We start from the raw sequence: 26,974 nt of genomic DNA on the forward strand, positions 1-26,974 counted from the left end.
AAGTCTCACCGAAGCGATGGTGAGCTATGCTCAAACCTAAGGCTAGGGACAAGAAAGTATATTAGTTAGTAGGGTAAGAAAGAATACAAATGAGGGCTTACTGACCTAGGGACAAGAGGTCGAAACTGAGGTCCCTAGGGCAGCAGAGGCCGGCTTATATACATGGGTAGATTAGGGCAGGCTGTGCGCGTTGGTCCGTGCGCAGCTGGTCCGTGCGCAGCTGGTCCGTGCGCAGCATGCTGACGCGGCCCCGGGGGCCGGTGAGTCAGAGCGGCTGTGTCAGCGGAGCCCGAGCTGTGCCGTGCACTGCCGTCCTATCTAATCTAATCGTACAGTAGATAACGATGCGTCCATATCAGGCAGGTAGTACAGAGGTCGCGGGTTCAAGCCCGCGAAAAGGAAAAAATTAAAAAACGGCTAGACGCCGTGCCAACTCGTGACAAATATATCATCTTGTCCCTAGCCTTAGGTTTGAGCATCGCTCACCATCGCTTCAGTGAGAATCAGTCGGACGCCCCCAGCTTTTAGGTTTTCCCCAGTCGCTTGACCTCAAGTCGCGACAGTAGTAGTATGATTCTGCTAGTCGCTCACAGCTTGTAATTACAATCATTATTATTACCAATAAGAATGCAAATCTAAATTTATGCCCTGTGAGACCCAAAGAATCTGATAACGATGATCAATTGATTGATGGACAGTGACTACTGGTGCTATGGAGCCTACGAGCCTCGTGGTCTATGGTGCTACATAGCACTTTGCGAGATCAGGCGCATCTACATAGCACTACATAATCGGGGGGAAGTCTATGGCTCTATGCGGTCTACATGACCTACATAGAGCTATGTAGGTTCGGGCATTTTTCCTGATGGTGAGGCCATTCCTGTTTTGGAGGGTAAGCGCCCTTGCCAGAAATATGGGGGGGGGGCGCTTGAGGCATCACCCGAGGAGGGGGATGTTAGATCTCCGCTCCCGGGGGATGGTTCAGTCTCCGTAGAATCGTCCCCTCCTGTCCCCTCAGATGGGCGCGATTGTCATACATGAATGCAGCCTGCTATGCAGTAGTTATACCTGTGTAGGCGAGCGCTTTGCGTCCATACCGTGTGTATGTTGGACTCTCACTTCAAGCGCATCTTGTCATCAACAGGGGGATCATAGCGATCTGTCAACGTCGTTGTCCCGGATTCTGTATTATGCTGTCGCATCTCTACCCTCCGCCTCGCATCTATCATAACTCCACCCCTCACAAGCTTTCCTATAGAACCTCTCCAGTGCTGGCATTGCTACACGCCTCACAGGATAGCACTTGGCACTAGCGTATTGTACACACCGTCATGGTGCGTACGGCATCGCTACATTTCTGTATAACCTTGTTAAGATCTCGCTCATTATGTAGGCACCTCAGGCCTCCACCTCAGACCAGAGAGGTCTCCTAGGCTTGAATGAAGACGTCTTATCTCACATCATATCAGATCTCCCCACCCGCGATGCCCTCAACTTGTCTGTCACAGCACGCGGCATCCACCTCATTGCGAAGCGGCACGCTCTCTCTGTCGTGACGACGCGATCCAATGCGGCAACCATACGATTCTGCACACACATGCTTCGCGACATTCCCGGCCGTCTGCATTACGTTCGAGAACTTACTATCAACGTTGATTTTCGAAATATCTCGAATGCTGAGCGCAGTCCGATCCTGACTAGCGCATTGGGGTCCAAGTGGAAAGAGCGTCTTGGCGACTCGCCTGCTGCACGCCTTCTTGTGCCTCTCCTCGAGAATGCGATCAACCTCAGGTCGCTCTCACTAAGCCCCATGGACATTCTGCTACACGTGCAGCCCCGCATTGGCCCCGCCATCTCGGCTATCACCCAGCTGCGCTACCTGGACTTACAGTGTCTCATGGATGACGCGGAGACCTGTAGGATGCTGGAGGAGATGCGCAGCAGGCCGGAGGAGGTAGGACTGTCTGTGTACTACCATCCGAAGAGCATCAACAATATACTCTCCAGCATTCGAGGCATGCAGACCATCAAAAGCCTCACTTTGTCCCCTGACGGTGTCGCGGCGTCATGCGATGACCTGGACGACTGCCTTTGTTGGCCGTCAGTATCGACACTGACCATTCACCGGTCTTGTCTCCCGATCACTCTCGCCGCTCGTCTGTTTCCAAATGCGCGGAAGCTCCGAGTAGCATCATCATATGGACACCCTGAAGGTGCCTCATGGTCGAGCCTGGATTACCTAGATGCACCAGTGCTTTTCTTGCGGGACTGGTCGCTCCCATGTGCTGTTCACCATATATCGGTACATTCGGACTCGGGCCATTGCGATTCTGACATCTACCGCGACTTCAAGAGCGATTTCGCGGAACATATTGTTCGGATTCTACGGGAGACACGTCCAAAGGTGTTATCGCTGCCGGTCTTGCCTTGGCCCGATTTCAACCGAGCATTCTGGACGGACGTTGCGAAGGCTGTGCCCTCTCTGCGTAGCCTAGAAGTTGAGCTCTGCATTTTTCAAGACGAGACAGACTTGATCCCTCACCTCATTCGAGATATGGTGAGTGAGCGGCACGCTCTGCGATGACTGCGGTGTGTTCGCAGCTAAAACGATCGCAGGGAGCACTATCAGCTATAATTGGTAGCATCGACAGTCTGGTACACATAAGGATATCTGTGAGATGCTCGTTGATGAGAGAAATCACCTACCCCATCCGCTTTCCGACGATACCAGACCCATTCATTCCAACGGTACTAGAAGCAGATCAAATGGCGTCGGCGCTGATTAAACATATTCCCTCCCTCCGATATGTTACGTTCTTGTCGACCTACTCGACATCCGGCATCTCATTATCCTGGAACATCGGGTACTCTGAGGAACGTCGCTTATTGGTGCCTATACCGCGACACGTTGCAGAGGACATTAGAGCGCGAATCCATGCACTCGATTTCGACCCAGAGGTGGATCTCAACGGTGAGTGCCGCTTTCAAGCTCGACTGTACCAGAGGGGTTGTCCGCAATGCCTGTATCGACAATCAAATGTTGTTACGAGGACAGAGGCTTCCGGTGATGTGAGCCCTTGCCTCGCCTCGCGTCATACCCATACCTGTGCTCCGGCGAGGTTGATGATGTTCGTGTAACGCATGCTGACGTTCAATTACAGGAAAAGAAACTGGACCATGGCCCTCAACTTACAATCACGCTTGGTCGGTTGCCGTGGCAACCCAGACCGCGAGAGACATGATAAGACCACCTACGAACACACAGAAGGATTCTGAAGTCCAGGTTGTAGCAAGACGTGCTGAGGATGACATAGCAAAGCCTGTAAAATCAAGTGTTCGTTCGAAGATCTGGTCGCATTTGCAAAGGTACAGTTCCTGCCATATTGACTGCGAAGACTGTCTATCTGATGGGCTCATGATATTTCGCTACAACAGCTTCATATGCCTTGGAAGCAAGTCGGGAAAGACAAATGAGAGACCGGAGGCAGATCGATAAGCGACCGATCATGGAGGGCGCGTCGGCTAAAATGCATCCTCAGAATTGATAGCAGGCTTAAATGCGCGCTCTCTCATTTGTATAAGTACCTGTTCTGCAGCACGCTGTAGTGTTCGCGTAGGATCCGCTTAAAACTACATCGTCCGGTATGGTGCTCTCGAATTGGTCATCAAGCCGCAGCAGCACATACCGAAAGGAAGGGATCTGTCTGACATTCCGGGCTGTCAACGATATGTGTAACATGTCGAGTGGCTGTATATCCAGCATCATCGTAACCCCATCGTGCAGATATTTGTCTTGGGCCATGCCTGAGCTAATGGACAGGTGCGAGCTTTCATTGTGAATGACCTAAATAAACGTATAGTAGTCTATCATGGAGTCTCCTCCAGGTCGACCACACCTTCGGTCCTCGCAAGACGGCCGTACGGGATCCGAACCTCGTGCTGATGGTTCCAAGCCACTATCTTGTCGATATTCTTGCACTTATGCCATGTATTGAAATCTGGGAACGGGATGTCCTTGCCCTTGACCCAATCATAGGTGATGAAGCCCGTGTCGGCGTTGCATAGGAGCTGCTGTCGCAGAATGTCTACACAATGATCTGCAGATGACAATCATGGTTGTGTGATGAGCGCGAGGGTAAGGAGAACGAGGAACGAGGCGTGCCTAGGTGCATTCGGTACGACACGGGGTCTGCTTGCATGGCGACATCCGTTGCTTTGTAGTAATCATAGTCCAGATACTTGCGCAACATGTTCTAGGAAGCATGAACTTCAGTCCAGAGCGAAGATAGTCAAGCTCAGGGCAATAATTAACACACAAGGCAATGAAGGTGATGGGTGATCTCCATGGAGGCCAAATAGTCTCCGCCGTATTCACCAGGCAGCCGCGTGAGCGATGGCCGTTTATCCTTTCCCAATTTTGCTAGTGTCTCACTGCTTATCTGCAACGGCTTCACTAAAGTAAATTAATCAGTGACTATCAAAGTCAAGCTCGAGGAGAATTAACTGAACTGATAAAGATAATGCTGTTCCAAGCGGCATCAAGTTCGGGGCTCGGCTCTCCCTTGAATACAGACGGTTTGTGCAGAGTGCCATTGAATCTGACGTCCAAGTATTCAACAGCCTCTACCGCAGGTGCTGGTCCATGATCAGTCTTACGAGCTGCCATCGTGAAACGAGCACGAACGTACAGAATGCCGAGACTCGTCTTGCACAATGTTGGGCATCTCGAGCATACTGGAAGGATACCAAACAGAGCAACGCTGAGACGCCCAACAGCATTGCGTGCACCAACCATGGTAAAAGTCGACGACGTCTTTGTATCGCATGAGAGTTCTTCTCTTCATATAAATGATCCAGTTCCACAGTGTCCGTGTTTCTGAGAGACTCGTAAATGGGACGTGTCATGGTTAGAAAGATTGGAGGATATCGACCGCCAGCGCCACGAGAAGCGTCCTTGCGAGCATAATAACCTGCGAGTCGACGAATTGGTCTTCTACCAGGCCTGAGATGCGGCGTCATGACCAGTATAACTGATGGCATCAGTTCAAAGACTTGAGCGCACATTCTGTTTATAGATTGGCGCCCTCAACATGTCAGGACAACTTCTGCGCATAAGTATTTGTAGTCCGGCAGGAAGGAGTTCCGGATCCCTTTCAATAGCGCTACCTATCGGCCGCTCATGAGTAATGTGTTAGTCTGCAGTACCTCAAGCAACGACTCACGCTTTGGCTGTTGAAACGCAGCCCCGCGTGGTCAGGAACGAGCTCGCAAGCTCGGGCGCGCGAGTAGCCGGGGGCCGGAGGCCCCTATCGTAGTATAAAACGACCGCGCGCGATGTATGTACGCTACGCGATTGTCCCTTACGGGCATCGCTACGCCCGTGGACAAACGCGCCCCGCGCCGTTCGCACCGTCGTTCCAACATTGGCACCCCATAGCTCTCAATTGTACGAACTTTCAGACAATCAGTAACGTTAGCTGGGGTGGTAACACATGGTATACGGAATAAAATGTACCGTGATGCACTGCGGCTTGATTACTTCGTGGGAGCCGCTCTCATGGTAGGCAATACGTATCCAAGTGAATTTGCTAGAATGATGATGGGCGCATGCGAGCATAAGTCAAATTTGACACCTTGGATGCACCCAGGCTTGATCGGAAGCTCCTCTTCCGATGACCATCCTACAAATTATCACTAGGGGTCTCAAGTGAACAATAGTTAGTCGAGACCTCTGCATGGCTTTGACAGATTGGGGTGGTTTCCATGCGACTTCGCATGCAGAGTCCAGACCTTAGCACAGTTCTTCTCGGATGGGGTGTACACTGTTAATCAGAAGAGTCTGACATTAACTGGGAGGTATATAAAGCTGGAGGCCCGAGCCAAAGCTCACAAGTTACTCTGCTATTTCTGCACGCGATAAACATGCAGTTCTTACGTCTTTCTTACCTCGCGTTCTTCGGCTTCATTGTTCTTGGAGTAACGGCCATGCCCAAGCCAACACCTGGTAGGTGTCTCCCCTTCTCTATGCAAGCTTTTTCTCAGATTTTCGTAGCCCCGGTAGCTGTAGACCTTGGTTCGTGACACTTTGAACAAAACGTGTTGGACTCGGATAACCCGTAACTCCACAAGTAGATGAGGATGTGACTCCGGCTGAGGTCTTCGACATCAACTACTTTTCGCCGTGATCTACTGGAAGTGAGTTTTATGCCTCTCACTCAGTCTGAAAATGTTTCAGTAACACAATTTGGTTGACTTGCGCGCTAGCATTTGGCGATCAGATGGATGCCGTATTGGACAACAAGAGTATGCGATGTATATAATTGGGGGATTCTCGTGGGCCGGATTGTGGGAATGAAATGAAAGTCTGCATCCAGTCAGATAAAAGAAATGTCCGAGTATCAGAATTGTCTGTGTTTGCGCTGGAAGGAAGAATTTACCGTATACAATTTTGAACGTCTAATGAACGCTCAGCACGTGCTTCGTAAGTGAGGGCTCCGGCAGCATAGCCCAATCTCATTCCAGAGTTTATTCTGTCTTCTACTAAGTAATCCAAGCGGCATTGAGCGATAAGCGCCAAGTAGTTTCTACTTTCACTGGTCAGGTTGGGGCAGCGGTTAAGCCTCCTGATGAGCCCCGTCGCGTGGGCGAAACCTGTCCAACTGGCCACCGGTTCGACTCCCATCGAGTACACTTTTCCCTTTATCTTCGGAGACAGGGCACTGAGTCTCAATGCCGGACCGGGACGTACAGAAAGGGGAACGGAAAAATCCTGGCAGTCCGGGTGACTTGGCTGCCTAGGTCCGCTCTGTCTCGGGGAACTGGGGGGCAATCTCCGAGCGGACACACCCAACCTGCGTACTTGGCAGCCGTGCGGTCAACTCATTGGGCGCTCGATTGGACACTGGTGCCTCACTCGTTCCTCCTGAGAACCTACGTTCATTCAAACACACCCTTTCTGCCGAGATCCATGGCCGCTGCACATTACGTAACGAAAGGAATCACAACCGTACCGGCAGGTTGAGGCTTGATTTTGGCCTCACTTCGATCTTATGTGTAAACCATATGCCAATAATCTACTTCCTTGTGATGGCCCTTCCCTCAGCCGCCCTCAGCGCGTCGACAATGCCCGAGCAGTCGCCGATGGCAGACCGGGCTCCCTGGAGGCTGGCAGGCGTGACCCGCCGCCAATCACAGAGCAGGCTTCCGACCAGGTAGGCACTTAATATTCCAGGATTACTTGCTGATTCATTTCACTGATGAACTTTGCGCCACGCATGGAACCTGTTGCCCGCAGTCAGTATCCTCACGCTCAGCCGTGGCATGTGCGGCAGCTGACGTTATTACTGACATGGGGGAGAGGGGAGTGAAGACGTGAGCGGCATCAACGATAACAACAGGTCGACTGGAAATCTCGTGGTGACAGTAATACTAGAATTTCATCACTATTACCTAGGCCTTCAGGCCTGAGCGCTCGGCGACAGTGTGACCTTCTGAAGGGAGGGGAAAGGGGTAGCAGCCCATATCTGCAACTCCGGCGACAAGGCTTGCGGCGCTAAAATCCCTATTCGTACACTGTTTTCGGAGCTCTTTTACATTCTTGGGGTGCAGCGGCAATACGTCGGTGATCGTAATAAGGGGACTAGTCATCGATGTCCTTGAATCGCCTCTCCTGTCCATCCAGAATGGAATCGACTAATTTACACCACTAAACATCCTCTACGAGAGGTTTCCACCCATCAGGATGCTCTAAATCCACTTCGTCTCCAAATCTAGTGAGCCGTTCCCGTGGAAGATGCACTGAATTTTCCTCGTTCCACTCCCAGATCTTCTCAACGTTCCTGCACCTGTGCCAGTTAGAGAAATCCGGATACGGCGTATCGTACCCTTTGACCCAATCGTAGGTCACCAGCCCAACGTCTGCGTTGCACAGGACGTGCTGCCGTAACATATCCACGCAGTGGTCTACAGGCAAGAACGTCAGCAAATGCCGAGCGCAAAGGTGCTGACGAGATAATGTACCCAAGTGGTTTCGGTAAGCCCGAGGTCCCTCCAGGATCGCTGGTTCGGTATCCTTATAATAGTCGTAATAAGTGTGCTTGCGCAGCACGTTCTACGAGAAGCATAAATGATATTTGACATCACACCTCAGGAAATGAACGCACCAGACAATGAAGTTGATGAGTGAATTCCAGCGAGCCCAGGTAGCCGCCGCCATCCACGTCCATGAACCTGATAAGTGACGGGCGCTCTTCTTTGTGTAATTTCTTCAGCATTTCACTGGTAATTCTCGTGGGCTTAGCTGTGGATCAGCGTATCATTTACTGTGAGAACCGCGGAATAGGCACAACCACGAACAACGCTGCACTATCGCATTCCAAGCACCATCCAATTCCGGAGACGGCTTGCCCATGTATACCGAAGGGTTAAAGAGGGAACCGTTGAACTTTATATCATGATACTCGACGGACTCAATCAGGGAGGCTGCAACGGGTGTCAGTGCCCTAGACGTCGGCATGCTACGAAGATACGCACAATACGCAGATAGTCTTCTTGCACATTGGGAGTCGGATGGCTTCCGAAGAGACAGGAGGAACAGAGTAGCCGAAATCGATAAGAGCAATAAGTGCACGACCCAGGGGAGAATCCTGGCCCATCGTCGCCTGTGCCGCGGGTACTCTCCTTGAAAAAGACCATTACCTGCGTTGGGCTCCGACTGTACCAGCAATTGGTCAGTCGATTCGTCCTCTTTGTCATTCAGGAGCTGGTATGTGCTGGCGGGACCCGACATAACCTGGGGAACACGATGACACGAGTAAGGGGGGCGGGGCAGACTTGTCTTCGCCAAATATCGCTACCACGGGTATACCTAGAATTGTCAAGTGCCAAGGCGTACCTCACTCATTGTCCCTCGCAATAGACCCAAGGAGCAAAGGAAAATTCATGTCGTCAAAGGCAATGCCTTGACGTGAAGCCCCGACGTTTGCGGGACGCCTGCGGAGTCTGTTTATCGTCCCTGGATAGGTCCACGACAAAGGTAGGGTGTCCTACACGATGTAGATGACTCCTTTAGTTGGTCCGAGAATGTTGGGAGCAGTCAACGCCAATTGTGGCTGAGCGGAGAAACTCACCTGACATAACGCCGCAAACTCCATCGCGGTGCTGTCATTTAGAGATCATGAGATCAAACGTTGTCAATCCGCATGAAGTCGGCAATATCGCCGGTGTCATTGCTGAGAACGAGGGCCTACGAGACGCTCTGTTTGGCGCTTACCACAGGCGCCAATGTACACTCGCGAGTCCCAAGTTGTGCCGTAGAATGCTATATGAGTTTGTCAAAATGTCAAAGATGTTCTGATAGATCATTTGTCGTGGACATTCCCTTGTTTGCTGTCAACGCCGGTGGACTTTGGGGACCCTGAACGAACAGTGCATACTCCTCCGAACGAACTCCAGTTGGCTGGGCAGGTCACAATGACAAACTTTCGTCAAGGTTCGTAAATCGGAGGAATTTAGACTCACACAATATCCCCATTAAGAGCCTATATTGTCCCTGAACCATATGCAATGTCCGAGGAACGTCCAGACGGTATTTGGATGTGTTGTCTTAGAGGCAGGCGTCGAGTCAGTTATAAGTCGTGCTGAGTCCAGAGAATTTCAGCCCATCGCACGCAGCAAAAATATGCAGTTCCTTCGTCTCCTTGCAGCTCTGTTTCCCTTGACCATCCTTGGTGCGGCGGCGCTACCTAAACCGATCGCAGGTGAGCACTTTATGAGGTCTGAGGCCCTGACACCAGCTCTAACACACGTCTCCTTAGACGTCGCGGTTGTTGGTCCGTATCTAGCGATACATCTTATAATCAGGCGTCTGACAAATATTAACGCGTAGGCGAGGACGTTTCCGACGCCTCCAACAACATTTTATGGAGTTCAAAGGAACGTGAAGACTTTGTAACCGACGGCCAGAACAACAACGGCTGGAGTCGACGCGAGGACGATGTAACCGACGGCCAGAACAATAACGGCTGGAGCCGACGCGAGGACGACGTTACTGACGGCCAGAACAACAACGGCTGGAGTCGGCGCGACGACTATGTTACCGACGGTCAGGACAACAACGGCTGGACTCGCCGTGGGGATGCGTGAGCAGGAGACTTTAGTCCAATGGGTGATGTTGAAATATCGCGTGCCGATCTGCCAATGGCAGGGAACACCGTAGTCAGTATACCGTGTAGGTTTGGGTTGCCCCGGCGGTGCTCACCGGATGTATCATGGATTACATGTCCAGATTGGTGTTACGTTATGTGTACACGTCTTCCGCCTATGAAGAGGCCGAGGTTCGCACTTGTCCAGCCGAGAAGTGGTGTGAGCCACAAAGCATTTATCAGTATTTCATCGATTCATGATCTGTTAGCATTGCATTGCGTATGAGCGTAACATAACCGCCATCCATCGCAATTAGTGTTCCTAGACCGCGGGTAAATCGCCCACACATGATACGACGAATATTGATAAACTCTTGAACGTCGAATGGACTCTGTGTGACAATGCAAACTAACGAAGTCACCAACTCTTGGAGTCAATTGTGATATAGCTCCCCCGGAGCGTCCTTGCAGTTAGATCAATCGGGGATGCGCGAGATCGTGATTCTAGTCAGAGTAGTCCTCTACAACGAGTCAAGTTGCAAATATTCTACAATTGGGTGGGATGTAGATTGAGTGACGGAAACAGTAGCAAGAGGTTGCCTGCCTTCCATTAACATCTTCGGTAAGGCATATTGATGAGAAACGACCCTCACCTTCTCCATCGCTAGTCACAACTGCCATCACTTGGACCATCCTTCCAGCGCTCGTCCGTCTTCTCGATCGAACAATCAAACTTTGGCTTTCCCAACCGCTCATTGACGTCGTTATGTCTCTCGCAGAGCCACCTGCTCAGCGCAACCCTCCCACTCACGTTCGGTGGGTGGTCCCGGATATTCGAGTCCAAATGCGAGGCGCAGTGTGAGCACGGGTACAGGACCGGCAGTGAGCGCAAGAGAGTGAGCATATTCGCGCGCTGGTTAGGTGTCGGCTTCTCTGGATAGTACGCGGCCGTCGTGTGCAGGAATGTCCACGTCGCACGGCCTAGTTGTTCGACATCAGGCGGGCAATGCTCCGGGCGAACGTCGGGGTCAGGCGTCGAGGCGAAGCCCTTGCCAGACGCAAAGGCCGCCATCATCGCTGCTGTATTCTTCTTTCCACTCGATTTGTCGGCTTGCGCATTGTCATTCTGCGCGGTCGGCTTCCAAGAACGGAAAGCCGTACAGATTTTGCATGGCTTGCCGTCAGGACCAAGGACCATGCCCGGTGGCAGCGACGGCTTCGGGTCGGTTTGTTTGATCTCCCGCTTTGGCGCAACGTCTGGCATCGTAGTAAGACTTTTTTCAAGACCAGAAACCAAGTGTAGGTCGTGCAAATGACAAAGTAAGTGCTCACTACCCGAAGCGCTCTGTGACCTAATGCGAGCGCCGTTGCAGCGCCAAAAAGGACAACGCGCTCACGTGACCGCGACATGACGCGAAGTCGCGCCCCACGGGTTACTCAAAGTCACAACGACTGAGTATCTTGAGGCTGTCCACGTGTGATTTGGCAGGCACTCTATCCTGCCCTTCTCCCTGGAGCGTTCTCCGCGAGACGGATTGATCTTCAAACGTATCATAGCATTGAAAAGATCCTCTTTCGACGAGCATCAGACCTCGATTAAAGCCATCGACACCAGTGCATACTGCAAATCGTGCATAATATATAACACCTCTTATTCAGCCTCGTAGATGATGCAAAATTCTAACGAATGAACGAGGCAATGCACCCAATAACGCCCATTGGTGAGCCATCTCGCAGAAGCTTAGTTCTGGCTGCAACCGTAGCTGTTCCCGTTAGCCCAGCAAGTGTAGCCAGCCTAGAGTGCACAACTGCGTGAGCTCGGTTAGGACAGGACAATGCCAGCGAGGAGTATTATATCACAGGCGGTACCCGAAATACCGGTGTCTACCTGGCCGTTGGTGCAATGAGCAATGTCGCTGCCATAGCAAGTGCTGTCCATTCAAGGTTTATAACGTACAATACAGCAGAAGGAACGAAGACAACTTACTATCCCGTATAATTAGAGGGGCACTCGGAATCACGTCGTTCGAGATTTACGAGAGAGGCACCCATAGCGAAGGGCAAGAGGCCGGCAAGAACGAAGAGAGTGAAGAGCGCATTATGCTTGCTTAGTTAGTGTGCGACGTGAGGTAGACGAAATGCGAAGAAGACACTTCAGGTGAGGGTGCTTTTGAGCTGTGCGACCCGTTTTAATACTGCGAGAGCTTGAGACTACAACACCTGCCGAGCATATCTCAAACGTACGGTCGTGGTGAGCGGGAAGAGGGCCATCAGGAAGGCTTCAGCGACGAGTTTCAGACAAAAGACGCCAAAGAGATCCTGTGCCTTACCGAGCAGTTGGCAGACCTTCTACCTGATTGGCCGCCTAGGAGCAAAAATCGCGGATCGAACTGCGAACATCCCGAGAGATTCTGGGGATCCTGATCGCTGATTGGCGGCAAATCACGCCTGCCGACTTGAGGCGTCCGCCGACTGAACGAACCCGTACGGTCGGGATGTATAGCGCGCCGTGATTTGCGCGGGTCGGCTAGCCACGCTTGTGGTAGTGGCGCGTGGACTAGCAGATCGTTCGTGAACTACGCTTTTCGTAGTGCTGAACATGATACAAGGGAAGCAGTGTGCACTAGTGTACACTGCTTGTTACGCGCGTTCACTTAGCGCTCGATTGCGTCCAAGTGTGAAGCGATACCAAGATGCGGGATGTTGGGCGTCAAGCAGCAGAATGATTTGAAGACACGAGCGGATCACATCTGAGATAGATCACCGGTCACCAAGAAACAGTCCCGCCGTTACTCGCATCAGTTAGAGACCTTGGTGGGACTGCAAGGCCCGGCAATGCTTATCGCGCAAGAAGCTGCAAGTTCGGACCAAAATATGCTGGGGGCATTCATGACCAGCAAGGTCGGGGAAATATCCTTTGAAATGGTGATAGCTAGTATGCAGGCAACTCAGTTGGGACTGTTACTCATGGCGGTGGTGCTTAGCGATGAAGAAGTGAGTCAAAAGGCGTAAAGCTTGCTTACGTGTGTCACGTAGATATGGCACTGTGGTGATCGTCTGGGGTGTCGCGTTTGCGGCGACGTTTTGCAGTGCAGTATCATCACAGTCGATTGCAAACTTGCAACTGGCTATAAAGCATGCGTCTCGTTTCGAGGTAAATCAAATAGAGATGATCGAAACTGCAACTAGTATACAGACTATGATACAAACCCACAGCCTACAGAACACAATCGTAAGACTCACAACGGTCTGCTCCCACTGAGCGACTCGGCCATCTGCAAGGACCAAGACTGTATCTCTTCCGTTTGAAGCTGATTCCATTTGGCATGAACCTTGTATCGGGATAAGCAATGCAAATATGGATTGGCGGTCTTGCAAGAATCTAAGACCCTCGACTTACCTCATCAAGAATGTCCAACAATTTGGACGCCTCGGCATCGGCTTCCTCCCTCGCCTTGACATTGCTCTGCAATTGGCTCTGCAGTTCCAGGTTCTCGTTCTCCAGCTGTGACTCTATGTCAGTCGTATACAGAGAAATGCCGCGAGCGACATACTTCCTCGAGTTCTGCCCGTAGACGATCCCGTTCCTTCTCCAGTAAAGGGGTTGTTCGCGCTCTTACGGCAACACTTGGGTGTAGGTCTTCTCGCCATACGTCCTTGCCATCGTAATTTCCACTTTGTTTCCTTATACGCGCCTCTGTTACGACTGCGTGCAGATTGTCCAGGTTTTCTCGCACGTTGAATTGCTTCAAGAGTTCTTCGCAGTTCTCCTATAATGGACAAGTTGGACATCAACTGGATGGAATCAAACTCCTCCGCGCACGCACTGTGATCTGATCCTCCATATGTCTCGAGACTGTAGTAAAAATCCTGGGTGCGTTCTCCGGCTGCTCCTCACACCACAAAGAAAAACATTCGGTGAAGTCTTCGTACCTGAAGGGTACAGTCAACGAGCGCCCTTGGCGCGGCTATTGCAGCTCACTTACGTCCATTTGTGAGAAGAACGTTGTATGGCGAGCTGGAGAGCGGAGTGAAAGTATGCCCATCGTTTACTGGGAGGCTGAGCGGACGCGGCCGACTCGGACGCCATCGCGGTCGCGGTCAAGACGCGTCGCGGAGTTGACGCGCTTGTGGCGATCCGGCGCTTATGTCCTTTTTCTTCACACTGACTGACTGGCAACAATCTGGACATAGACTTGTCTGGTTATTTATCGCACTGGAAACTGACTACAGCTTAGATCACCCAGTGCTCATTCAAGAGTAACAACGTCGTTGAGAGCTGGCAGATATGTCTGCAAATCTCAAAGATGCCTCGCAGATGCGCCCGCTACCCTTCCGTCCAAAACCCTCGTCGATGTTATGGGGTCATCTGCTTTCGAATGACAAATCTATATCGCCCCTCCCATCTGCGAATCAAAACAAATCGCTGTCTTCCCTGGCACCAATTGCTCCTGTTGACAAGGCGGGGACCTCTCTACGTATTCTTCTTCACGACACCCAAGCAAACCTGGAGAAATTCTCTGATCGCGTAACAAAACTCACAGGAGGTATCGACGAGACGAAGAGGGAGATTGGACTGGTCAAGACTCTGTTTCATCAAGACCGCGAGAAGCTTCTTGATGAGACAGTTGACTTAGGTACGCGAGACAGCGCATATACCCATGCATAGTCGGTCCTAATGCTAATGCTACCTCGTTCGATCTCAGCTAACAGGTGTCAGAGCGAGATTCAACGTTCTCTGGGTACTCCGGCACAAGCAACCAGCATTGATGAGCTGCGTTCGGAGCTCAGCGCGGTCGATCGCAAGCTGGAATCGTTGGACAAGAAAATTCACATGATGTATATGGTCTGACAATTTATCCTGACGCGCTCTCGCTCTCGTGTAGCACCAGCTGACTCTTGACTAAGCTTAATCAGACCCAGTCGCAGGCACTGCAGACGCTTCAAGACCAGCAAGGCAAGATGCTTGTCGCACTTACGCCGGTCCTCCCCCTGTTGCAAGCTTTGCCTTTGCATATAGAAAGCGCGCGGAATCAAATAAAGGACGATATTCGGCAACTGCATTCCTCAATCATTCCAAAAAGAAGTCCACATGAGGTTCCAGCCGACTCGCCCAGTGGCGCATCTGTATCTTCCTCGCCCATGAACCATCGAGATAAGAGTCAACCTAACAAGAAACGCAAATTGGACCATAATGCTGCATCTCAGCATGATCGTTCGCCAATCGCGGATAGTAATGTTTTTCTAACTCGAACGCCTCTGGCTACCGTCCCTAAGTCCGGGGTTGCTTCTACGCCTTCTCGCGCGCATGATGTCCGAGAGCGATTGCCTCCGAGCAGCTATTACCACTCTTTGAGCCGTCGACCTACTGCCAGCGAACATCGTCGTAATCAATTTCAGACTCCTCGACGTGTGCCTCTCGCTGATCTCTTGCTACCGAACGAGTCTAGGCGGAGTCCTGCAGCTGTCTCTACTCCTGGTCTCGTCATGAACACTGGCGTCTCTTCCACGGCCCTCCAATCTCCTACCTGTGTTGACACTCTTAAGACATCCAGCTTGGCTGTATCTGATCCGAAGGCCACAAATCGCATCAATACTGGCGGGCCCCAGCCTCTGGAAACGCCCAAAAAAGTGGATTCGCTGGCGTCGAGCACAACTACGCTCTCGCAACGTTCCTCTGGCCCAGGTTGCGACGTCCAGGCCAAGGTGAATTGTTCCGACGCACGGGCCTCAAAGCACCCCCTTGGCGATGACCGAACCTCCAGCCCACTTAGCAGCGTATCTTCTCATAGTGCGACTTCTGGTCATAATCTCCTGTATGCTCTGCACACGACGCCTCAATATGCGTCATCTATGGCTACTGCTCGAGAACCAGTAATGAAACAAAGGTCTCCGCCAGTCACGCGATCTGTACCGCGCACGCCGGTATCTGGTAATCGATCTCAGCAGCAAGATCAGGCGATTACCACTTACGGCCTCTCTTCTATATCGCTGATTCCTTCCGGCGGCACTACTCCGGCCCCAAGCACGAAGCCGATGAGTTTGAAGGATAGGCGAGCAATGCACTCGACGCCTGCGTTGGTTCGTTTCCTACTTCAATCTCATTAGCACCTCTTCTGACATGTCACTGCGCAGCGCAATGAAGGGAAGCGATTCATCCCATTGGATGACGACGAGGATGGCGATCTCTTGATGCGATGACTGTTGTAGTTCTATTTTCCTTTGCGTGTACGATGCGTTGCTTTGATGGCCTGCGCTCTCGCGCTAGGCAAGTTATTACTTATTGTATGTTCTTACTTGCCCCCACTTTTAGACATGCCTGGTTTTCCCTTGTGAGAACAAGATGGAGACTCGGATAAGGCTGAAGCTTTGACGCTCGTGCCTTATATCTGAGTCGATCTGCCGGTTCCCCGAATGCAGATTGACGAGACGAGTGCAAACGGTGAGTTTGTATGTTGGCTTTCGATTTCGATTTCGGCCTTGAGTTTGTCGTGCGCATCGATCGTATTGGGGCCGACACCGAATACAAGACGTTGTCGTCCGGAAACACCGGCCCGGCCCTTGTACTCCACCCTTCAAAGCTTCAAGCTTCAACTGTAGCTTGACCGTACTGCCAGACCTTCCTTTGTACCGCTACCCCCACCATTATTTGCAAAGTAACTGAGAACGACCTGACCGCCAAATGCTCTATCTACCCTATTTTGTCTTCCCATACATCACCAACATTCCGCTTGAGCTCCTTGCACTCATCTTCACTTCCCTCGATGCTCGTAGTCTGTGCATTTGCAAGCAGGTGAGCGATGCATACTAACACATATCATATAGCTGTATCACATATACCCGTCATCCGCAGGTCTGTCGCTTCTTCCTGCATGTAATACAAGATACCCCAGCGCTGCAGTATATCACCGAGCTCGAACTAGCGGGTATGGTCGACGAACCGCTGTGCCCTCTTTCGACTGCCGAGAAGCTGGGACGATTGCGTCGCCTACAACACATGCGCTGTCACACAAAACTGGTTCGGGGACGTACTATTCCGTACTACTATCTCAAACCGTTCCAAGTCGCAGCTTGTGGGCTCCTTGTGCAATGCGATGACAAAGACGAGATCAATTTCTTCCAGTTCCCATGCCCGTTTCTGGGAAACGAGGAGCGCGAGTGGACGATTGACAGGACGAAGATAAACCTGCGAATTGAGGACTTGTGTGTCGATGCCTCACAAGATGTCCTTATCGTCGTAGGATATTCGCTAACATGTGACCTCACTGGGTAACGTCTGCAATCGTGAAACTTGATCAACGCTCATGCCCTTACAGCCACAAGCCTGCCATGTTTCGTATTCTGTCCATCTCCCAATATGGTTCCCCCCATCCTCTCGCCGCTCGCAGTCAAATTTTCCTCGATAATGGACAATCAAAAAGGGCCCAGATCAGAAGGTGACCTATTAGCACTGCTGATCACGACAGAGTTTAGAAAGCGATATGGTCGGATAGATGTATGGGACTGGAAAACGGGGGGTTGTCTTTGGGTGCGTACGCTGTTCCATTTTTTCGGCCCTAAATTGAGCCACTTGAATGTCAGACCCTGCAAACCGACTTGGGGTACATGGGCTTTGCCTCTTTCAACTTCCTCAACAACCACAATATTTATGCGCTGCTGGACGACTCAGTATACATGTTTGAGCTGCCCACAATTGTCAATCATACAGGCTCTCCGACCGTCCTCACTCTGGACGACGCGCCGTGTATATTATGCATGCCGGTGATCGATAAACAAACATGGGCGCATCTAAGCTCGGTCAACAGGTGTGACAGACCACGAAGGGATGCTCGGTATCCGTTCTACCCTTCTGCGAAGCGTGACCTCTTCACACCGTTGGTCTCAACAGAGGGAAGCTGGGCGGAAGCATTCGTAATTCCGATGCCGGTGATGCAATGCTGGCTCAAAGAGACGGACACAATGGAAGCGCAGGAATGGAGCCAGAGGTTCCCTCGGATTCATCGTGAGGGGCTTCCCTATTGCGCTTCAGCGCAGGGGATGCAGTTGACGGTTGCCAATGTTGAATACACCAAAGAAGGTCGCCCCGAGCTTCGGGTCGACTTTATGGACTACAGCCTTGGCTGGCGCCGATGGAACGGAGAATCGGCTCTTTGGGGTTGTGGATGGACGTACACGGCTCGGATCGAGGCGAGGCCGGCTCTCGAGGACTTTCGGGGTGGCGATTTAATCATCATCCCCGATCATGCGATCCTGCAGGAGGTATGTCTCAATGAACACTTATGCGGTGTGGTGCTCACGCAAATATATAGTATGTCTTGGAAGAGACGGAGGATCCTGCATGGCAGATCTACCACATGGTTCCGATTGACGCAAACTGATGGCCGCGGTGCGTCATACGCAAGTAGAGTTGTCAAGGCATAGGCCGGGGGGATGCGTACGGGGGTGCCTTGACCTGAGCAGCTCCGGGATCAAGGGCTATGACTAGTGAGGTAATGTGAGTCGGAGCATCAACACTGAGACGGAGACTACGCGAAAGACAGGTATCCAAGGGAGTGGGATTAGCTTTGCAGGAAATACATAGAATACACAAAGGAGGAAATATCGTCCCTGCGGGACATTGCTGTCAATTTTGAGTACGTTTCTTTGTCGAATTTGCTTTACCTCGTAAGCTATATTGTAGGTGATCACGGATGTAGGCTTGCATGCCGCAAAAACTGGTCGCATTCCTACAACCCCACGCTAACACGTGGATCGGCTGTAGTGTCAAGTCACCCATGCTGGAGAAGTATGTGGAGCGCGTAACGTTCAGCAGAGTGAACGCGGTGATACTTGATGCATGGTAAGCGACGCAAAGTGTGACCTCGTCCAGCAGGCGAGTCAGGCTCAACCGGTCAACGATTGAGCACATAACTTGACCGAATTCGATGACAACGTGACAGATCTAATCGTTGCAGACAGACTTTCCGATCGTACTCAATCGAGGGCGCGGCTGCTTCGCTCCTCATCCGCACCTTGACATTCCTTTCGAGAATACGCATCCTCTCACGGGAGGTTGATTAGTACTTACCTGCCCGTCGAGGCCCATCGTTGCTGCGGGACATCCTGAAAAATCACCAGTACTCCCTGGAAGTTTATCGACATCTAGGATCAAGGTACCTCTTAACAGCCGCGAGCTAAGCGTCTGGCCATCAGGTCTTCAGTCACAGGCTCCATTTGCCTTGTTCTCTGATCGCATTGCGGTGGTATTTTCTGCCATCGAGTTGTTGGCGCCACCCAAGGATATATTGCGCAGAGAGGATGTGCTACCATCTCATTACCATCACCTTTGTAGAGTCCGGCTGCACTTGCCAGCACCAGGCCATGAGACACTTTGTGAGTCGCGCGCGCCCTTGTCAGCGTCATTCATCATGCCCCACTGATAGATAGACTATAATGACGCCCACTGTCGGCTAAACAAGCTCCATAAGCTTGTCAAACGTCATTGCGTGAGCACAAAGATGCGAGTGCCCACCTGCTGGTAGACTTCGCGCAGTCGCTGATGTTATCGCGCAAAAGACCTCCCGACCAGTCGACCGTCTAGTATAGGAGTACCTATCCGTGTCGCGACTCTGGATTCGCAGCCTCCTCGAAAAAAATGACACGGAGTCAGATACAGAACCGGAAAGCGCAAAATGAAACGGGATACCTGCTAGAGCATTGGCGACCAGGACCTACTATAGTGACGTTACATGCGCTTGACTCGGAGTTCATGGGATGCATCCAGAACTACGCCGAACAGTCGACGTGACACTGGGTGTCAAAGCTTGCCGAACAGAATGCGCACAGTGAGTCTGTGGCATCGTGCTGGGCTCGGACAGCAGCGAAGCAGCTGGATACTATCGTCACATTCAGGAAAGGCAGAGCTTTCGAAGACTTCTAGGAGATTAAACAAGGTTTATCCGAAGCCCAGAAGATGAGGCAGCTCTAAATTTGATGGTAGCATGCAATAGACTATTATACACATGCAGAAGAATACAAGCAGATGCGCAAAATCAATGCAGTCCAAGAGGGTATTATAATGGCTCGATTTGCAGCCAAGAAGACGACTTGTGTTCCAGGAGAGACCTTTAATGCCGGCAGTAGCAGATGGTTGAGCCAGGGCCAAGAGACATACGCGAGCGAAAGCAGCACAAGAGATTGGAGTATGGGTGGGAGAGAGAGATCGGGGATCTCCGGCAATGCCGCTGAGCGCCACTGTGGCGGGGCGCCGGTACCCCACTCCCGATAGTCACCTCGTGCCTGCCAGCCTTGTGCTCACGCTCTCGAGACTCGCTCTCCCAACACACGGAGCGACATACGAATTATGTATGGTGCCACTGTCGGCATCATGGGGGCCGAGGAGTCGGCCTGACAGAGGATAGACTGACTCAGAGCTAGCTCATTTTTGCACTTCGGGTCCTACGACCACTCGCCCCATTTACAATCTGTAGCTCGGATCCAGATTTACGGTGTGTAATCAACCAAGAACACGCTACCCATTGGATATGGCCTTACGTGACGAGTGCATGGGGGCATAAGTCGTGAATCGTTGGACGCTGTTAGTGAGTCGTGCTATCTTCCGCACACAGCTGAATTGACGTCCGTGGCTAATCTGCAGCTTTGAAATTTGGTGCAGAGAAGGCGCGGGATATGAGGGGCCTGGGCATCGCGTGTCGCAATCGCAAGTTTCCCAGAAATGCATACCGGGCATGCCGAACCTTGTAAGGACTGGCATACGTCACGCGAATAAGTAACTCTTCAGCTTGGAGCTCTGGAGGTAGGAACCGAAATAATATGGTTGTTGCAGGACATGCTACGATGTTGTTTCATTGCAAAGGCTCACCGCTGTTCGGGACTTACCGTTCTCTTCCGTGTTCCAGACTTCGGCAGGAATCCCTCTGAGGCGTCCATTATCGATTGCAATCATGGAATAGTCTATACAGTCATCCAGGTATATATTATCCTAATCGTTATCTCCGGTGCACGATCCTTCCCTCTTCCTGTGTGCCGAGCACGTCCAGAGGCATTCCCTAGCGAGCAGAATTCTGCTTTCTCGGGGGTTCTCGATCGCGATACTGCTTCATACCCGAACCTCCCGTGATGGGTATGCACATGCCGCCCTTGTGGAGATGGATAGGAGTATGCTCAGTAAATATTATGTTGTCGTTGTGAGTAATGTTGCGTCAGTCTGTTTTTCAGGTGGCGCGCCAATGGGCGTGTCTGAGGGCTGACGTTGATTCGTACCCGGTAAAAGAAGTCGCAAGGAACAACCTCGCTGAAGTGTCGCTGTCGCATTGGCTACTTCAAACTTATAAACGGGTGGTCTTCAGCAGATACAGACTAGCGACAGAATGTTGTGCGTATACGTATCGCCGATGAGGATCGACGATTCACGCAGAAGGCCGCTGCCCTTAGAGGCTTGTGCATTGCATTGCGCCTCGCAGCCTACACTCTCGATCCTTTCTGCAGATGTCTAAGAATTCGAGACGTATATCCATTGTCATGTCAAGCTCCGTGGAGTAAAATCAAACTCTGCAGATTGAACGTGTCTTGAAAAGGGCTGCAGCTTCTTCACCACAGGTCACCATCATATTGTTCCCTGCTACTCCAATATATTTGATTTTCAAGCCTGTATAGTATTTACATGGAAGCCTCATAGCCTATGTCGGTGAAGCAGAACATTCAACATGCACACCGCACTATTATGATCGTCCTACTCGTATGAACAGGCTATAATATTTAAAGGTCTACCTAACGGGAGATGAACGCCGGTTTTCATGGTAAGAATGTGACGAGACGCGTCTGTAACGCAACCGTCACGCGCACGTGACAATTGTGCCCTTCATCAACGCGCACAACTGCTATGCGCAGAACGCGTAGTTCTTTACGCCGCCACCCTATCTTCTTGAACTCACGGCTAGATAGTCGCTATTCAATACGACTTCCACAATATAACTCTGCTCTTCGCTGCTGATTCTCTGCGACTCTCGAATACACACAAATTCGAAATGGAGGCTTTCGGAGGCATCACACACTTGGTTCCGCCACTTTTCAAGCGCGGCAAGAATGAGGACTTTACACGATCCCAAGGATTGTTGAACGTGAAAATGTCACCGTTGGACGATACCGTAGCTGTATATGCAGCGCTGAATGTATGTCCGTCTCACCATAGCTTATGCTGCTAACCTGAGCTCGACTGTCTCAGGGCGACCCACAAGGTTCGCGGCCACGAGATGCGACAACTTCGGACATCTATTTCGCGAAGGGACATATCGCTCCAGCATCAGAGAGGCGTGTTGTAAGTGCTTCCCCTTGAGTATTGGCAGCACCGCCGGCCACCGCCATGGGTGCCGCCTGTGACCCTTCAGGAAGCGAATATACGGCTTGCACAGGGTTAGATTCATGCACTTTCAGTTTCAACTCCTCCAGATATCACATATAGGATTGTGGTCCTGTATTATCTCGGCATCTCAGCTGACATGCTTCAGTTCATCGTAGACACCTCCGTGATATTCAGCGCGATGCAAAATCTCAAGCGGCATATCCCATCCAAAGGGGTAGAAATGTATAGGCTCATGACTTATAATTTTGTGCACCGCTGATGTATCGTCCAGACAAAGGGATCACACAGTAATGAGCGCACTGCACAAGCTCTCCTGCGACTACATCCTCTTCTGCAAGGAGTGCTGTTTACATTGCGTTGTGAGTACGTTCACATTTCCTGCGCAGGGGTGTTGCTGATGGACATAGCAACCGGCTCCCCTCGAGGCGACCCAACTGGATGCAGAGCACTACCGCAAGCTGTACTCATGTTGGGATCTGTTCAGTGTCCTGTACACGCCCGAGCAAAACGACATCCCCATGGGAGATGACCTCATGGAGTGGTTGAATACACATTATGTCGAGCCAACATCAGAGGAGGGCGACCACCTGAGCAATCTCGACCGGCCATGGGAGGACGAAGCGTTTTGGCCGTATCTCACAAGGTGATGCCGTTCTGGTCCTGCAACGTTATAACCCCAACTGACGCACTGGGAAGGGCCATAATGAGGGGGCTTGCGAAAGCTTCCACGTTCTTCCTCGAAGTTCTCTCGAAGCATTCATCAAGGCACCTTGCAAATTTTGCCCAGCAATTGAAGACATTGGTCGAGGAGCACCCGCGTTTAAATCAGTTCTCTGCTGAGCGTGATTTTTCTGTCAAATCGTGGAAGTGGCGCGACCAAATAAAGGCTCTACAACTAGAGCTTGCCACAGTCCCAGATGAAGAACGCCAAGACGAGTTCGAAAACTGGTGGGATCGCTTCAGTGGCATCGTCGGAGTGCTAGCGGGCCACGTCGATATGTCGATCAAAGTCTGCAGAGAAGTGGGTGCCGATTGGAGGGAAATGTGTGCCCTGTGGTGCATCTACGTGAACCCAACACTTCGCAGGTTGGATTTCACGTACGTCTGTGTGTTTTGGCCCTATCGACACTCGCTGACAGTCAGTGACAGACGCATCGCCACCACAATACTTGACGAGATGCCCGCAGACCCCACCAACTCTGAGGATCTAATTCACTCGGCCCTTTTTCTATGCGACGGGAAGGAGGCAATTTCCGAAGCTTTGCGAATGGATGTTTGGCTTGCGGTACATCTGGCTGACATGCTGGAGCCGCTGGACATCATAGACAAAGAACAGGACGAGTAGGTCGTCTTTCGCTCCTGCCCATAACATAAGCTGACCATAGCCGAAGTGCTGGACTTACTTTACGAGATCATTGCGTGCTGGCCTACGTCGACTATATGCGTTCGGACCCGACTCTCTGGCGGCATATTGTTGACTACCTATATACCTGCGGCGGCATTGGCGAGGGAATGGCTGATGAGATGTTGATGCGCGTGCCGCTAAGGCTACAACCACCGCGTGGCGGAACGGCCACCGAGGAGGAAAGTGCAAGAATCCGTGCGGGAACTCTTGCGGGCGTATTGAAGGAGGTGAGCGCAGCATGCGCTGAGCACGGGCGGGAGGCAACACGGAGGGCGATATGTCGCATCGCGGCGCAGACGTTCATGCAAGAGAAAGATTACGCGCTCGCGGTGTCATATTATGCGTCGGCTGAAGACTGGCCGGGCCTGGGTCGTGCAGTCAACCGTATATTGGACGAATATGTCGCGTCAGGTACAGTGCCATCTTGCTGTTCGCATGGACTGACTGAACTGACTGAGGGCGGACATGCTATAGGCAAGGAGAGATTCGGGAGTCTGGTTGCGAGGATTGCTCCTTCACTACAAGCTCTCCGCGCAAATGATAGCGCCAATGCGGTGTTCGTCTATCGACTGATGTTCGCAGTGCGGTTCGCACAATTTCACCAGAACTACGCGAGAGGATCGCTAAAGGCTGCGGCCAACGATGTGGTCTCGATGTTCCGGGAGGACCTCGTGCCGAAGTCGTGGTGGGCTGTGGTGCTCTCGGACGCTATTGATTTGTTGATGAATCGTAAGTGTACTGCAATTATCTATGTGCGATTATTGTCCTTACATTCTTTAACCAGTTGATCTGATGTTGTTCACATCGGAAGATGCAACTATGTTGCTCCACAGGCTGGAGGAGATCACCATACGGTCCGCGCAAGGCTTCAGCGATGACTATCTATCTGTGCTCGCGAAAGCGATCAAGAAGAACAGCGGGGAGCTACACGCACTGCAACGATTGCAGGTCGTGCAGTTGGCACTGACGAGATATCACGCGCGATGCGCAACAATGAGGGTTGGAGGGAAGACAATCATGACTGCCTTTCCCTAGGGTCACCTCGCACGCATTGTATTCGCATAGCTCATCATTCATATTTAGTGATAATGCATAGGCATGGGCTGGCTACACAGGGGATTCTACATAATATCTCGTTTCTCATGATGCATATGGACTTCGTGGGGTTGTTTGGGTGGATTATGCATTACAGCAGATCAGCGCGACTGAGCGCTGATAGCGTAGTTGCGACTGTGTATCAAAGGGTGCGTCCAACGAGCTATCTAATCATCTAAGCTATTGACTCCGTCATTCCTCCAGCATTCTCGACAGTCAGCGGCACGAACCAGGTCATTGTGTCCATTTCCGCCTACCGAGACATTGCAAAAATTGAACACGCTGATCAGCTAATCTTGTCTCCTAACGGCTACGCGACTTGGCGACGAGGTGCTTCAACTTCTGGAGTTTCAACGCGTCACCAATTTCAACATCCTCCTCGATACAGCATAAGATCGAACACCCAAATCCGACAATACGAGTGATCATTGCCCGTGCAGAATCTCCGGAAAGCGTACAACAAAACTATAAGTTACATTATACTGATACAGTAATCGAGAATACGCCAGAATACCCTAGACAGCTTAGGCACCGAAACCGTAGAGGGTCCGCCCTGACCGCTTGAGAGCGTAGACGACGTCGAGAGCAGTGACGGTTTTCCGCTTGGCATGCTCAGTGTATGTCACAGAATCGCGAATGACCTGGATAGCAACACGTCAGGAAGGCTTTGACCTAAGAAGGCCGTGGCACATACATTTTCGAGGAAGATCTTGAGAACACCGCGAGTCTCCTCGTAGATAAGACCAGAAATACGCTTGACACCCCCTCGACGAGCAAGCCGACGGATAGCGGGCTTTGTGATACCTGCAGGAAAGGTTAGGTTAATCGGCATATCACTATCTGAAAACCCTACCTTGGATGTTATCACGAAGAATCTTGCGGTGACGCTTGGCACCACCCTTTCCGAGACCCTATCGCAGAGACCATAAAACTTGAGAAATGTATCAAGTGATGTTACACAAAAACCTACCTTGCCACCTTTTCCACGACCAGACATTGTTATATGAGAATGATAAGAGGTTTGCGAGGTAGTAGGTTTGGTATTGCAAGTGCGGGGAACGTAAGTGGAGGTTTAGAGGCAGTAAGAAAGACTACTTATATATTGGACGCGCTTGTGGCGAGAAAGAGTGCCAGACGCGATCACGTGTCAAACCTTATTTTGTTGAACGCGATTCAACGCGGCTAATTCCACGTGTGCCCGATCGTGGCGCGTCAGGGCGAGACCGCATATAAGTGCCCTCCCCAACTTAACATCCGTCTATCGCCTTCCACCACATTCATCGCCACAAATTCTTCAAACAGCCCAAATTCAAATCAATCAGCAATGGCTCGTACTAAGCAAACTGCCCGCAAGTCTACTGGTGGTATGTGGCCTTCTCTGTTAGTTGCTATCCGGCGTAGTCTTAACATCGTCGCTATTCCAGGTAAGGCACCTCGTAAGCAAATTGCAGCTAAGGCAGCCCGTAAGACGGCCATGGTAAGTTTTTGAGCTTTGGATTTTTTCAAATATCAATTGCCTTAATCAATTGCCTTATTTTCTGCCTCTACTAGTCGTCGGCAACTGGCGGTGTGAAGAAGCCTCATCGGTTCCGTCCCGGAACAGTCGCCCTCCGGGAGATTCGTCGTTACCAAAAGTCAACTGAGCTCCTGATCCGCAAGCTCCCCTTCCAACGTCTGGTCCGTGAGATTGCTCAGGACTTCAAGGTATGTTTCTTTGGTGAGACTACATTAGCCACTGTCTCACTTCGCTGCTTTCAGACCGATCTCCGCTTCCAATCATCTGCTGTGATGGCTCTCCAAGAGGCATCAGAGGCATATCTTGTCTCACTCTTTGAGGACACCAACCTCGCTGCCATCCACGCCAAGCGTGTCACTATCCAACCAAAAGACCTTGCATTGGCGCGTCGACTTCGTGGCGAGCGATCATGATTGTATTTACATACTGTTATCTGTTGAGGATCTAGAGCTGTA

The 26,974-nt window shown here is 51.3% G+C and overlaps 11 protein-coding genes across 11 annotated transcripts; 6 read left to right on the forward strand and 5 right to left on the reverse strand.

Annotated features, from left to right (window-relative positions):
• Nucleotides 1-1,393: 1,393 nt before the first annotated feature.
• POSPLADRAFT_1138222 (hypothetical protein) lies at nt 1,394-3,496 on the forward strand (the record flags this gene model as incomplete). The annotated part of the gene is made up of 4 exons (XM_024484881.1): nt 1,394-2,557; nt 2,602-2,971; nt 3,162-3,366; nt 3,436-3,496. Coding segments are annotated over 4 exons (1,800 nt in total), but the record flags the coding sequence as incomplete, so codon positions are not given.
• A 371-nt stretch (nt 3,497-3,867) lies between these two features.
• On the reverse strand, nt 3,868-4,733 carry POSPLADRAFT_1054469 (hypothetical protein; the record flags this gene model as incomplete). The annotated part of the gene is made up of 5 exons (XM_024480519.1): nt 3,868-4,097; nt 4,154-4,253; nt 4,317-4,453; nt 4,510-4,635; nt 4,685-4,733. The coding sequence occupies 5 exons, from the start codon at nt 4,731-4,733 to the stop codon at nt 3,868-3,870; spliced, it is 642 nt and encodes a 213-aa protein (XP_024340631.1).
• A 1,189-nt stretch (nt 4,734-5,922) lies between these two features.
• Nucleotides 5,923-7,223, forward strand: POSPLADRAFT_1045017 (hypothetical protein; the record flags this gene model as incomplete). The annotated part of the gene is made up of 5 exons (XM_024478660.1): nt 5,923-6,004; nt 6,053-6,073; nt 6,265-6,287; nt 6,612-6,781; nt 7,103-7,223. 5 exons carry the CDS (start codon nt 5,923-5,925, stop codon nt 7,221-7,223), a joined length of 417 nt encoding a protein of 138 aa, XP_024340632.1.
• Nucleotides 7,224-7,705: 482 nt separating this feature from the next.
• Nucleotides 7,706-8,515, reverse strand: POSPLADRAFT_1138700 (hypothetical protein; the record flags this gene model as incomplete). Its single annotated transcript, XM_024484939.1, has 4 exons — nt 7,706-7,962; nt 8,020-8,110; nt 8,163-8,299; nt 8,356-8,515. The coding sequence occupies 4 exons, from the start codon at nt 8,513-8,515 to the stop codon at nt 7,706-7,708; spliced, it is 645 nt and encodes a 214-aa protein (XP_024340633.1).
• Nucleotides 8,516-9,665: 1,150 nt separating this feature from the next.
• Nucleotides 9,666-10,346, forward strand: POSPLADRAFT_1069506 (hypothetical protein). The gene is made up of 3 exons (XM_024482353.1): nt 9,666-9,758; nt 9,816-9,830; nt 9,887-10,346. The coding sequence occupies exons 1-3, from the start codon at nt 9,680-9,682 to the stop codon at nt 10,141-10,143; spliced, it is 351 nt and encodes a 116-aa protein (XP_024340634.1). The 5' UTR covers nt 9,666-9,679; the 3' UTR covers nt 10,144-10,346.
• A 460-nt stretch (nt 10,347-10,806) lies between these two features.
• POSPLADRAFT_1137726 (hypothetical protein) lies at nt 10,807-11,406 on the reverse strand (the record flags this gene model as incomplete). The annotated part of the gene is made up of 1 exon (XM_024484824.1): nt 10,807-11,406. The coding sequence occupies one exon, from the start codon at nt 11,404-11,406 to the stop codon at nt 10,807-10,809; it is 600 nt and encodes a 199-aa protein (XP_024340635.1).
• A 1,915-nt stretch (nt 11,407-13,321) lies between these two features.
• POSPLADRAFT_1039200 (hypothetical protein) lies at nt 13,322-14,250 on the reverse strand. Its single transcript, XM_024477502.1, has 5 exons — nt 14,129-14,250; nt 13,970-14,075; nt 13,697-13,912; nt 13,543-13,647; nt 13,322-13,474 (listed from the first exon to the last, which is right to left on the reverse strand). The coding sequence occupies exons 1-5, from the start codon at nt 14,230-14,232 to the stop codon at nt 13,382-13,384; spliced, it is 624 nt and encodes a 207-aa protein (XP_024340636.1). The 5' UTR covers nt 14,233-14,250; the 3' UTR covers nt 13,322-13,381.
• Nucleotides 14,251-14,430: 180 nt separating this feature from the next.
• On the forward strand, nt 14,431-18,856 carry POSPLADRAFT_1168002 (hypothetical protein; the record flags this gene model as incomplete). The annotated part of the gene is made up of 11 exons (XM_024487992.1): nt 14,431-14,779; nt 14,849-14,988; nt 15,060-16,223; nt 16,563-16,584; nt 16,917-16,935; nt 16,968-16,995; nt 17,044-17,345; nt 17,459-17,578; nt 17,616-17,670; nt 17,724-18,401; nt 18,452-18,856. The coding sequence occupies 11 exons, from the start codon at nt 14,431-14,433 to the stop codon at nt 18,518-18,520; spliced, it is 2,946 nt and encodes a 981-aa protein (XP_024340637.1). The 3' UTR covers nt 18,521-18,856.
• Nucleotides 18,857-23,206: 4,350 nt separating this feature from the next.
• Nucleotides 23,207-24,943, forward strand: POSPLADRAFT_1045022 (hypothetical protein; the record flags this gene model as incomplete). The annotated part of the gene is made up of 5 exons (XM_024478661.1): nt 23,207-23,609; nt 23,643-23,844; nt 23,895-24,319; nt 24,383-24,637; nt 24,693-24,943. 5 exons carry the CDS (start codon nt 23,207-23,209, stop codon nt 24,941-24,943), a joined length of 1,536 nt encoding a protein of 511 aa, XP_024340638.1.
• A 584-nt stretch (nt 24,944-25,527) lies between these two features.
• On the reverse strand, nt 25,528-26,000 carry POSPLADRAFT_1054478 (hypothetical protein; the record flags this gene model as incomplete). The annotated part of the gene is made up of 4 exons (XM_024480520.1): nt 25,528-25,644; nt 25,698-25,807; nt 25,857-25,914; nt 25,974-26,000. The coding sequence occupies 4 exons, from the start codon at nt 25,998-26,000 to the stop codon at nt 25,528-25,530; spliced, it is 312 nt and encodes a 103-aa protein (XP_024340639.1).
• Nucleotides 26,001-26,327: 327 nt separating this feature from the next.
• POSPLADRAFT_1137249 (hypothetical protein) lies at nt 26,328-26,932 on the forward strand (the record flags this gene model as incomplete). The annotated part of the gene is made up of 4 exons (XM_024484773.1): nt 26,328-26,367; nt 26,428-26,480; nt 26,555-26,707; nt 26,762-26,932. 4 exons carry the CDS (start codon nt 26,328-26,330, stop codon nt 26,930-26,932), a joined length of 417 nt encoding a protein of 138 aa, XP_024340640.1.
• Nucleotides 26,933-26,974: the final 42 nt, after the last annotated feature.

The sequence above is a fragment of the Postia placenta genome (assembly GCF_002117355.1).
Source record: "Postia placenta MAD-698-R-SB12 unplaced genomic scaffold POSPLAscaffold_4, whole genome shotgun sequence".
Classification (NCBI taxonomy): Eukaryota; Fungi; Basidiomycota; class Agaricomycetes; order Polyporales; family Adustoporiaceae; genus Rhodonia; species Rhodonia placenta.